Source organism: Haliotis rufescens, unplaced genomic scaffold (assembly GCF_023055435.1).
Source record: "Haliotis rufescens isolate VD_foot unplaced genomic scaffold, xgHalRufe1.0.p SCAF_17, whole genome shotgun sequence".
NCBI classification, from domain to species: Eukaryota; Metazoa; Mollusca; class Gastropoda; order Lepetellida; family Haliotidae; genus Haliotis; species Haliotis rufescens.
In genome coordinates, this window is record NW_025963857.1 from 24,077,044 (window position 1) to 24,089,051 (window position 12,008).

Below are 12,008 nucleotides of genomic sequence, written 5' to 3' on the forward strand. Positions count from 1 at the left end.
ATGTGGTTGATCACATGTTCAGGTACCCCTACAGGATGCTTCTCATAATATCAATCACTTGTTTGTCTGGTCAATACTTGATTATTTACAAGCCACCATCATATGGCTGGAATCTTGCTGAGTGCTATGTAAACAATGAAATCATTCAAAGAACACATATATTTGCAAGACAAGATAAGCCAGAGCATAATATTTTCCAAAAGATTTGGTGGAACTCACACGTTCAAGCCATTTTCCATTGTTTACAGTAATTTCTATTGATTTCTACATACCAACTATAGGGTGTGATATGTTTATTTATAAACAACAGCTTACTGGAGTATTAAGTTATTATCAGACTGACTCTCCATAGCAATAGGCCTGTGGTGTGGTGACAGGCAATTAGCCATGTGGTGGATTGACTACACCACAGCATAACATCAACACAATTATCTCGTTAGCAAATTGCATAAATTACCCCAATTACGTCCTGAGTCAGCAAAAATATGACCTGATTACCGTTGCCATTTTCTGTCTATTTGATGACAAATTTGCAGCTGAAGTCCTTAGCATATTCCTCATTATTTTGTTAATGTGGCTGCCATAAAAGTCTTTAAACGAACTAATCACAGACAAACAAATAGCTTGTTTGAACTTGATTTCACACCATAAAATACCACATGTCATTAGTTTAAATGTTTAAATGATAGAATTGCTTTATATAAAAAGAATAGAAGAAAATATATCTTTTCTAATCTTCATTCAAGCATGATCATAATCACAAGTCTTCTGGACACAGACACAGACACAGACACAGACACAGACAGACACAGACAGACACAGACAGACACAGACACACACAGACACACACTTCCCCAAATCCCTACAGTTTAAACATTTGGATTATGGCAGACTTGTGGACTTCCCGCCATAATTCCACTGTATAACATGTTCAAGGTTACTGCATAACATCAACTCTACTTCACTTTATCAGCAATTTTATTCCTTCAAAATCCAAACAGTCTGCTGTAATGCTGCCCCATCCTGTGTATAGCGTGATCACGAGATCACTTGAGCGCCATGACATGCCACCCAGCGGAGGTCCTATCACCTTTGTGTCAACCCCAGGGGTAGATCCATTACCCACAATGACTCCACCTGAGACTACCCGCAATAATCAATTTGTCCTAGGTATGATAACATCTCTACCCATGTCAGCCAGGCTCATACCCTTGTTCCATTAAGGAGATACCCAGACAAAGAAGCGACTAAATTGATAGCATCTTTCATGTGAGTTTAAGGGATTTACAACGGGGGAATCAACTGTGACATGCTTTGAAACTTCCTCTTAATTTGAAATCACTCCACATAAACAGGTTGACTCTCTTGTTCCAGGTTCTTGTACAAATATTTTCATGTGATCCCCAAACTAAAGTCATCAGATCCGGATTTGTACCTGACAAAGACATGTTTGTGTTGACACGAAAGATTCCGACACTGTACTGAATGTAAACTTTATTACCTTGCTGACAGTTGTACATTCTAATAAACCACAAAAGAATAATTTTAGAAAGCAATTTATATGGATAACAAAGTATGTGTAAACAATGTTGTCATTTATACAAGATGCATGTTATTATCTTTCCAACTTTTTCTATGCAAATCAAAGAATTCATTTTATTTTTTGTCTTAATTAAATTTATACTCAGAAATAAAGCAAACAGCATTTTAATTTTTCCAACCAAAAAATTCATCTTGAGAACAAGCTATCATTCTAGGTGAATTAGAGAACTGGCTTGTATTAGAGACCCAGCGTGTATTAGATTAAATATCGATAATCATTGTGAAGTGAGATGGGGTTTAATGTGTTGAGTTCAAGATTATTTAACTGATATAGCAATGTGCATTAAAATCTATATTTGTGTGTGTGTGTGTGTGCGTGCGCGTGCGTGCGTGCGTGCGTGCATGTGTGGCTGCTTACACTAGTCCGGACTAATGCTGATTAAATAGCGGTTGCCTCTGAGATATCCTTGTTTTAGCCCCAAGCAGAGTACAGCTAGCATCTTTTAACAACTTTTGGTATTACCCAGCCGGAGTTGAACCATCGCCCTTAGACTTTACAGGCAGATGCTCCACCTAGGAGCTGGCCAACTCATTTGATGGCAGTGCATGTCAGAGGAAGATTGTGACAATCAGTCATAAAACCAGTATCATTAATTCACTATTGCTTCGTATTAATTGAATATCATGTCCATGTGACATTAACACCGTGGAGATTCCAGGGAAAAGCACATCCCCATTATCCCTAGCTTGTTGTGAGAGGCGACTAAATGGGATTAGTGGTCAGGCTAGTGGCTTGGTTGATTGCATGCCTTCATACCTCAACGACTGGAACGGTGCTCATAGCAACCACCGGTTGACACAGACATGATTATTGACTTCAACCATGATACAGCTTGAATATTGCTTGATGCAGCTTAAAACAAAATTCACTCACTTACTCCATGTGACCTAGATCTGTTTTCTAGTTACTAATTATGCTTGTTTGTTGTTTTCCAGCTATGTATTCCAGCTACATGATGGCAGTCTGAAAATAATCTGGACCAGACAATCCAGAGATTGATATCATGAGCAACAATCCATGCCTCCAGGGTGCGATGAAACAAAAGCAACCAAGGCATCCAAGCCCAATCACCTGATCCAACCAGTCCATCCTCAAGACCAGCATTGGTTGCTGGGGACCAATTCAAACCCGGAATCCCCTCTGGGGCTCCAGCAATAGACAATGTTGCACCAGATGGATGTATTCCTCATGAGCAAGTTGGTTTATGGCTACTTTGAACATTATTCCAGTATTATCATGATGTGTCAGCGTGATGTGGGAGGAAAGAAATACAGGTCTCAGACTATTACCACTTCGGTGAAACCCAAGAGCATGGGTATGGTCCTGACAAACCAAGAAACATAATCGGAACGAACTGGGATTCAAATCCAGTCATAGGTTCTGGCACGCCCAAGGGACAAATCTGCCCAGTGAATTGCGGCGCCTTAGATGACTGGGCGACCTGTGCGCCCATATTCTTATTGAAACGTTGGCAGTTACCTTGATATGTGGCACACTTCCCCTATGAGATAACTAGTAAACATGGAGGGAACCACTCCTACATGTAGCATGGCGGCTTACACAACACCAGTGAGCCTTATTCTCCCAACATACGATACTGCACCACTACTGAACTGCTTGAGAAAGCAGCGCTGCTCATGCCTTCTCACACCAATACAAACAGGCTCTGTCACTCTTCCACGAACCATGACAACTTGGAATGTCATGCTAATATGAACTCAAATTTGCCTCCAGAATGTTCTATTGAAGTCTTACTCTTACACTCCACAAAACACGATCCATGAAAATTTTAAATATTCCTACAACATGGATTCTCATCATGGATGCCTTGAAATCAACATGGACAAGCATGCCTAGTGTCAAACAGTGCATACATACATACGTACTTTTAAATAATAACCCAATTTTTAACTGGGAAATGTGCTCAATGAAATTTAATCCCAATGAAAGTCAGAAGAAGGTAAGCTAAGTGAGGGGCAGGGTGTGTGTCTCGAGGTGAGTTAACAATCCTCAGACTGAGGGAAGGGAGAACAAGGGGGGTTTGGAACACCAGTAGGGGCAGAGGGGCTGGAATCAGACACAGCTGGAAAAACATAACTGGGACTCTCTCAGGAATCTATGGGAACAATGCAGACAGGAAGTCGAGATTCCACCTCCTCAAGTCCGTCCTACTGATATACCTAAAACATGCCGCTACTTACAACATCACTAATGTATATTTCTGCGTGGATCAGACTGTTTATCTTAACTTGTGATTTGTCTACCAGGTAGTAATTGTGATTGCAAATATCCGGATATGATAAAAGCTTCATGCTCCTGCATGTGCTTATCATCATCTCCCAGAAGGAATTTCAATGAAGCGCTGAAAATAAAACACATCCATAACTTCCTCTCACTTTCCCACATTTCCTGTGACAACGCCATCTGCTTCATCATCGCCCAGCATCCCCAACCATGAGAAAAATAACTACATATTGTCCACTCACTTAAAACAAAAGGAAAAAATAAAATAAAAACTTTCTGAGAAAATAATCACATAAAATATAAACACTCTCCCTTGTTAGTACCAACACAGTAATTCTTGTCATCTTTCTCCCATAATGTGATGCAAGTGGCATTGATCAAGGAGTATTTATAATCCACATGGAAAAAGGAACAGAACAAGCCTGTTTGATGAATACCATGCGAGGTCAAGCAGACACACATCAATAACTAATACAGGCCATATTTCCCTGTCAGGCAATAACGTCATAACACCTACGTACCTTGGTGAAATAGATTATATTCATTATGAAACCAATCAATAAGGTGTTGACCTACTTTCGTCTATTTTTCTATTCAAGCCGCCAGCCAAGTCCTTATCAATTCACTTTCACTGCAAGTTCAAACATCTTAAGAATTTCAATGTTGAAACTAGATTCACAAATCTTTATTGCCGGGTACACTTCTCTATTAAAGCAGGATTGTAAGGTGACAAGGCTTGGGTTTCAAAAAACACTTTTCAGATTCACTTTCCCTGAGCAAATATTTCATGACCATGTTAGTGCATGAGCTAATACATGTCATATGCGTTTTACAAAAAAAACAAGCCCAGGAAAATGACATAACACTGCGTCTCAAGATATTGTTACCACATACTCCGCACAATGGTTGCTGTCCTTAACAATATTACTTTTCAACAGAGCAATTTTATGTCTTGTTCTCACAGTTTGATTTTTGTTACTTCAGTGGGGATATATTCATTGCGGAAACTCTTTTGTTGCCTACAATACTGTTCCCAGTAGGTAAAGAAAGTTATATCACGTTTTACTTCATTAGGCTTCAATGAAAAGTTTACTTCTTATATCTTTCAGCGGCATTTAGCAGGTGCAGTAGCGTCAATGAAGTTAGAGTTACTGTATGGATTTCAACTCCTTTATTCTTTCAAAAAGACATTTTGGTATCAGTGCTGGTACCAGGGTACCTTTCTCTGACAAACAACATTTGTTTGTTTGTTGTTTAACGCTGCACTCTGCAATGTTCCAGCTATATGACAGCGGTCTGTAAATAATCGAGTCTGGACCAGACAATCCCATTAGTCGCCTGTTAAGACAAGCATAGTCACCTTTCATGGCAAGCATGGGTTGCTGAAGACCTATTCTACCTTGGATCTTCACGGGTCTCTGATCACTAACACACTTGCTTGAGAAAGGTACAACCATCTGTGCCTATATGTTTCCCCACAACTGAGAGATGAAGATGATGTAATCCCCAAATCAGTTTTTTTCACAGGTTCAGAGAGTAGAAATTCACATCACTGGACATCCCCTCCCTCCCAGTCCCACCCCTAATTCTCCCAGAAAAAACAAACATGGCAAACACAACTGTTCAAAATAAACTTCTTAAACCTGCTTCAGAAACTTGAAAGCAATTACACAATGCTATATAAGTTCAATCATGACCTCCAACCCAACCCACATGTACTGTTCCCCCAACAGCTGGCACACGCCTGGGTGCTACCAGTGTGACAAGTACATGTTATAGACGTTGATGCATTCAATACACTGCTGAAATATACGCCGTTGTGTTGCATGATTACATAGTGACACAATGGGGACAGGTGCAACCAACACTCCTCCGGGATGGCGAGTGACAGGTGACAAGTGGGAAGGGACTGTTGGAAGGAGTGTTCTGGGATTAAAAATGCAAAGTAATCCTCTATGATATACTGGCTACCTTTTCTGCTGTGAAATTAATGAGGACACAAGCCTTTGTCGTCGTGTACCTAAGATATTTGTCCTGAATCATTGTCACCTTATATTACAACACAGTTTTTCCTTGATCCACCATCTTTGTTTGCTAGACAAGAACAACATGGGACATTTATATAAATTTTCATGTCAAAGAATTAATGTTGGGGAAATATTTAACATTGTTTAATGCAAGCGATGTTCTGTTTCTCCATAAATCAAGGCAGTGTTAAAAATTAATGTTGTCCTTGAAATCTGCAGTGATTTCCCTTGTGACAATTTTCACATTTTCATGATTCAACAACTTTCAAAAGGACATTTTTCTTCATAATGTCAAATTTGAAACACATCTTTTAGGACAAATTTGATGACAATCTGTCTGTGACCCAGAAAATGGATTGATCTGATACCCAGGTTGACTGTGAGGGTGACATTATTGATCTAGCAATCCCATAACACTTTCCTTTCAACATTTGCATTCTGACAAGAGCCCCATGACGTTCATGCTTAATTTCAAATACAGCATGAACAAGCCAAATAATGCAGATCACGATCAGTAAGGGAGCGATGTGTATGAGGTGCTCATGTGTTAAGATATCTTTTCACCGTTATATCTGCTTCATTCATATTGAAACGAAATAGTTATTGTATCAAATCAGCATGCCATATCGAAACCTTGAATGTAGCCATTTAGATTTCGCCTGTGAAAGTTGAGTTTTCTTCACAAAAGAGAAAATATTGCTAGCATTTCAACATCTGCTAAGTTGGACTTTCTGTATGCCAGTTACCGTCACTGACTTAGTGACTGTAAGTTTGAAACGGCCAAGACCCATTACAGGATTAAAGTATCTCCGTTTCTGAAAGTGTCATCCGTCTTCCTGTGAGCCTTATAAATGTGGAAGGATTAAATTTTCGTTTTATGATTTCATATTCATAAATCTTAAGACTTTGTATTTGGCCCTATGCTAGAGATAATGAATGGCCTGAGACTTCACAGTGACTTTTTTAAATATCAGGACATTACATTATTAGCTTAAAGTTTAACCCCTCCATTCAAAGTAGTACCTTGGTGGCAATACGGGGCAAGACATGTCCCCAGTACCTCATGCTTGTCAGAAGAGTTGACAAAACAATGTGGTCCCTAGATTCAAATGGGATGGGAGCAAACCTCCAAGATCCCAGGAAGCCTCTTGATTCTGAACACTTCTAAAATAATGATGGTTGGTCAATAATGTCAGTCTTGGAAAATTCACACTAGTCGGCTTGACTACGAAATCCAATCCTAGTAGTCCTCCATGGCTAGTAACATTGGATGGCAACAACACGTTACCAACAACACGTTACCAGTTCTCATTGCAGTGATTTTAGTACAAGCCGGTAAAACAAGACTAGCTACAAACTCTGAAGACAAGCGACATAAGTTTTGTACTAGTGAGTAGTCCTCTGAACTCATCTTGTAACAAAAATAATTCTATTCTTAAAACTGTGATGAGGATCATTGCTGAAGTTTGTTTGTTTGCTAATGCCACACTTAGCAATATTCCAGTAATATGACAACAGAAAGTAAATAATTAAGTTTGGACCAGACAAACCAGTGAGTGAGTGAGTTGGGTTTAACACCGCTTTTAACAGTATTCCAGTTATATTATGATGTGTCAGCTTGATGTGGGAGGAAAGCCCGAAGTGATGCAGGTCACAGACATTTACCACTTCGATGAAACCCACGAGCACGGGTATGGTGCTGACAAACCTAGAAACATAATCGGGGCGAACCAGGATTCGAACCCACAATCATAGGTTTCTGGCGTGCCCAAGGGACGCAACTCTGCACAGCGAATCGCGGCGCCTTAGACGACTGCCCCCAAACAAACCAGTGATTGACATCGATCTACCCAGGCGGGACATGATGTTTGTTTCTTGTTTAAAGACGCATTCAGAATTATTTCAGCTATATGATGGCGGAAATATAAATTATCAAGTCTGAACATGACAATCCAGTGATTGCAATCATGAGCATCGATCCACCCAACTGGGATACAATGACATGCATTAACCAAGTCAGCGAGTCTGACCACCCGGTCCCGTTAGTCACCTCTTACAACAAGCATAGTTGCCTCTCACAACAAGCATGGGTTGCTGAAGACCTATTCTAATCCAGATATTGCATTAAGCAAGTCAGTGAACCTGACCAGTCTATCCATTAGTTGCCTCTCACAACAAGCATGGATTGCTGAAGACCTATTCTAACCAGGATCTTCATGGGGCAGATCATTAAAACTGTCATCCATAGGTTTGCCTTGTCTTGACTCATTATTTACAGGCTGCTGTGATATGGCTGGAATATTGCTGACTGTGGTGATAAACGACATCCACTCACTCACCCCAAAGTCATAAATACCAGGGTGAATGACTACCACAGTAAAGACAGACCGCCTGGGGCGTGTGTCAGTGACTCCGGAGAATACAAATGACCACCATTTGTTTGTAATTTGGGGCCCTTGCCCTGTATCTCTAATGTAGGCCATCATTTCACTGGTAGTGCTAATGGTCACTTGACCAGTGTTTTACTGGATGCTAAATGTGGTGTGCTACCATATACATACAGACAATTTGAGAATGGATGCAAGTTATTTACATTGGTAGTCCTGAGGGATGCAAGAAAGTATGGCTGCTTGAATCATTAAAACATAAAACAATTAAACCTGTAGATTGCATGTTAGATATAAATGACATTTCAGAGTTCAGACTACATGTATCAATGGTCGATTTGCTTCAAGCTAGGATTAAAATTTCCACTTAAAATATGCAAAAGGCTTCAGCTTGTGTAATGACACGACATGAACAATAACATTCTTGGAAATCAAGTGAAGTGTACCACATATCGCAACAAATCACCAAAGTCCCCTAGACTCAAAACCAGATTGACCCAGGTAAATCCATGCTCCACCTCTGAGTCAAATTTAAATTATTCACAGAAATCTGGACTCTGCATCAAGATTTTGCTTGCCCTAGTTATAAAACAAATACATAATAATATCAAGAATATTGGGTTTATAACAAAAACAACTTGACAAAATAAAATCATTCAGGGACCTGTTCCACAATGCGATCGTAAAGTTACAACAGTCTTAAGTCTATGTTAAAAGCATACATTGGATTTACGATCACCATAGCATACGATCGCTTTGTAGAACCCCAGCACTAAAGCTACATCCAAATACTTTCCTCGAAATGCTGCATTAAATTTAAATAACTAGGGCAAAGCATTGCATTTGTTTAAGAATGTTCAATGGAATCACTGATTCAACATGTTCAAGTCAACACAGGAACAATATCAAACTGATAAAACAATCAATAACTTTTTAAAAGAGAACTAACAAAACAAGCCCCGATCCTTAAAAAACAACTGTATGGTACTGAAGTATACGCTTACTGATGCCATCAATTATAAAAGAATTCCTGGGGCCATTATTTTTTAATTGCTGATCACTCGATGAAACTAGTCATGTGTGGACAGTTCTAAAGGACCTGAACAAATACCATTATACAAAATTCATAATAATGCATATCAAATTTATTGCCGCAGCAAATTAATCTAAAATCAATGCATATAACAGTATTAACAAAAATATGACAATGGCAATGCCTTCTGAGATTGCATGACTTGATCTCACATGTTGATGTCAGTGCTATATTTGGTACATTTCCAAAAGCCAAATAAAAAATTATGGGCAAAAGAAAAGCCCTAACATTAAAACCAGTAGCACTGAGATCAGATGATGTAACCACACACAGAATTTATTAAAATGTAACCATGGTTACAAATAAACTTATGCCCAGCCATTTTCTGACATATTAGTGTAAATGTCTGCTCATAATACAATTCAAGTATATTGATCCTGTAATGAATTTGATAGACCATGTTTACGATATCTTAAGCTCTTTTCAAAACAAATTTATGTCAAGAATCAACTTCAGCCATGATAGGCCTGCAATTGTTCAAGATATGGGTACTTAACATGTGTTACACACAGATAATGATATCACCATGAGTAACCCTTCTAGTCTGTGGGTCATGCTGACATTACATAACTCTACTTACAAAGGATAAGCTTTCTATTATAATGGTACCTGGTTTGTGATAATGTATTGATAAGAAATTAATCACTGTTTATATGAGCCCTTCTGGCCTAAGCCTCCTACTAAACTATTTCGAAAAATCCTCTCACGTCTTCATTAATAGTGAATGCAGACGATCAATGGCACTAAATATAGCTTAGTTTAAGTTGGTATCAATAATGCAAATATAACCCAATACAAAGAAGTAGTAGATAAATAGAGAGTGTATGAAAAACTTTGTAGACTGTTTTCAGTTTGTTCACATAAAAAATACAGCAATAGTTCATTCAACAAAAGTAGTGTTTGAAATAAGGAGTATCATTCTGGGACATATTTGATCTCGGTAAATGCATGCTTGACCTCTTAATCATACAGTGTTAGAAATTGGTACTAGCCATATCGTCCTTGCCAAACTACCCAATAGTTAAGATATCATAAGGACTAGTAGAAATTTGCCCTATTCAAGGGTTTTGCTATAAGTTATCATTATAAGGACTAGCTAGTGGATTAAAACTGTTAGTCTCTTTCCCTGTTTTTTTTATATTATATCTTAAGTTCAAATAAATCAGTAATGACATAGATCCTTAGATTTGAACACTGATGAGTCTGTTGCTTAGTACATGATGTTGTGCCAACTTGGTTGCATGTTAAGCTATATATATGACTGACTGTTTCTGTTGAGGATTGTTGCAGGCATTCTCTTAACAATGAACCCTGGTTTACCTTAATGAATAACTGATTTTTTAATTTAGAATCAGTCAAATTTTTGTATGGATGTAATTCTTGTAATAAACATATTTTCATTGTGATGACTTTGATAGTGTTGTTACACTGCATCTTCAATGAATTGTTAAGGTGTGTAATAAATTAATTATCTGCCGTCATAAAATTATCCTACATCAAAAGCTTACTGATGTTACTACAAATGACACATTGTGCAACTGAAAGAAAGACACACTGTCCATTATGGACAATCTCGATGGTGTTAAATCACTCAGGGTATTTAACACTTACGGTTGTATAACAAACTAGTAACATGCTTCGTTCCCATTTAACCCTTCAGTACAATAAACAAAGGTCAAAGGGTTAATTGGCAAGTCCTCACATCTAACACAGGAAGCCCAAAGCGGATACGATCGCTTTGTTTGCAATATTCACACTTTTATAACTGTGGGAATATGCAATTAACATTGGTGATCGAACCTGTGATACTAAATAAACAATACGTATACCCTGGCGCAATCAACGTGCAATAACATGGGAATGAAAGTACATTGCAAGTCAGTCGAGCGAGACAGTAGCATTAGTAAACCCAGCTGGCTAGGTTTGAGCAAACTTACCCTCATATCGTTGATAACCGCCTGGAACAGACCGCCGAGGGCACTGCAGTCTTTCTCAACACTTATATTTCCATCCATGGTGAGCTTCTGTGCAGTGACACAAATTCCGGACGATGATAATTATTCCACTGACTTTTCGTCTGAAATTGAAGATTTAGAGTAGGATATCTTCTACCCTGACAATGAATGGAAGCTTGCACGAGTGCTATTCAGACGAACAAACAGGCCGCTCCTCTTCGTATAATCCACTAGAAATATTATCCAGCACTAGACACAATGTACACAAGTTCTTCTGAAATATCCATCGTCGATCGCATAACTGCACAACATGACGTTCTGTCAAAACTCAACAAAATCCTAACTCACGTCAGTACACTCCTTTCGCCATCATGAGTTTGTGAACATGGCGAGCGCTGCTTCCTTTGGAGTCACGTGACTTGAGCGCGCTCGCTGATTGGTTTTCGGTTTGTGTGGTGTTGGTATGTTCATGAATATCGGTCATGCTGCGGTGCAGAATATCGGTTTATTACCATCGGCATCTATAAAACCATAAATTGATTGATTTCAGTGATACTAGTTAGTCGTATCCTCATTAAAGGTTGTCAATAATATAGTGGTATTGAACGATAACAGATCGTTATTATCGAATACAGCAAGCCCGTGTTCTCGATCTTTCCTCTCAATTGACGAATTACACAAATACATATAATAAATATA

At 38.7% G+C, this 12,008-nt stretch overlaps 1 protein-coding gene across 7 annotated transcripts in view; it reads right to left on the reverse strand.

The window, feature by feature from the left end:
* The window catches only part of LOC124116365 (protein MTSS 2-like), a 108,767-nt gene extending 97,041 nt beyond the window's left edge, over positions 1–11,726 (reverse strand). For 4 of the 7 annotated variants that reach the window (XM_048397770.1, XM_048397769.1, XM_048397772.1 and 1 more), the window contains exon 1: positions 11,292–11,725. In XM_048397770.1, the coding sequence (XP_048253727.1) occupies positions 11,292–11,369 (78 nt within the window). In that variant the 5' untranslated portion in view covers positions 11,370–11,725. Of the gene's footprint in view, positions 1–11,291 lie in introns of all 7 variants that reach the window. The other 3 variants (XM_048397773.1, XM_048397774.1, XM_048397771.1) reach the window with 1 other exon arrangement.
* Between the last annotated feature and the right edge of the window lie 282 nt (positions 11,727–12,008).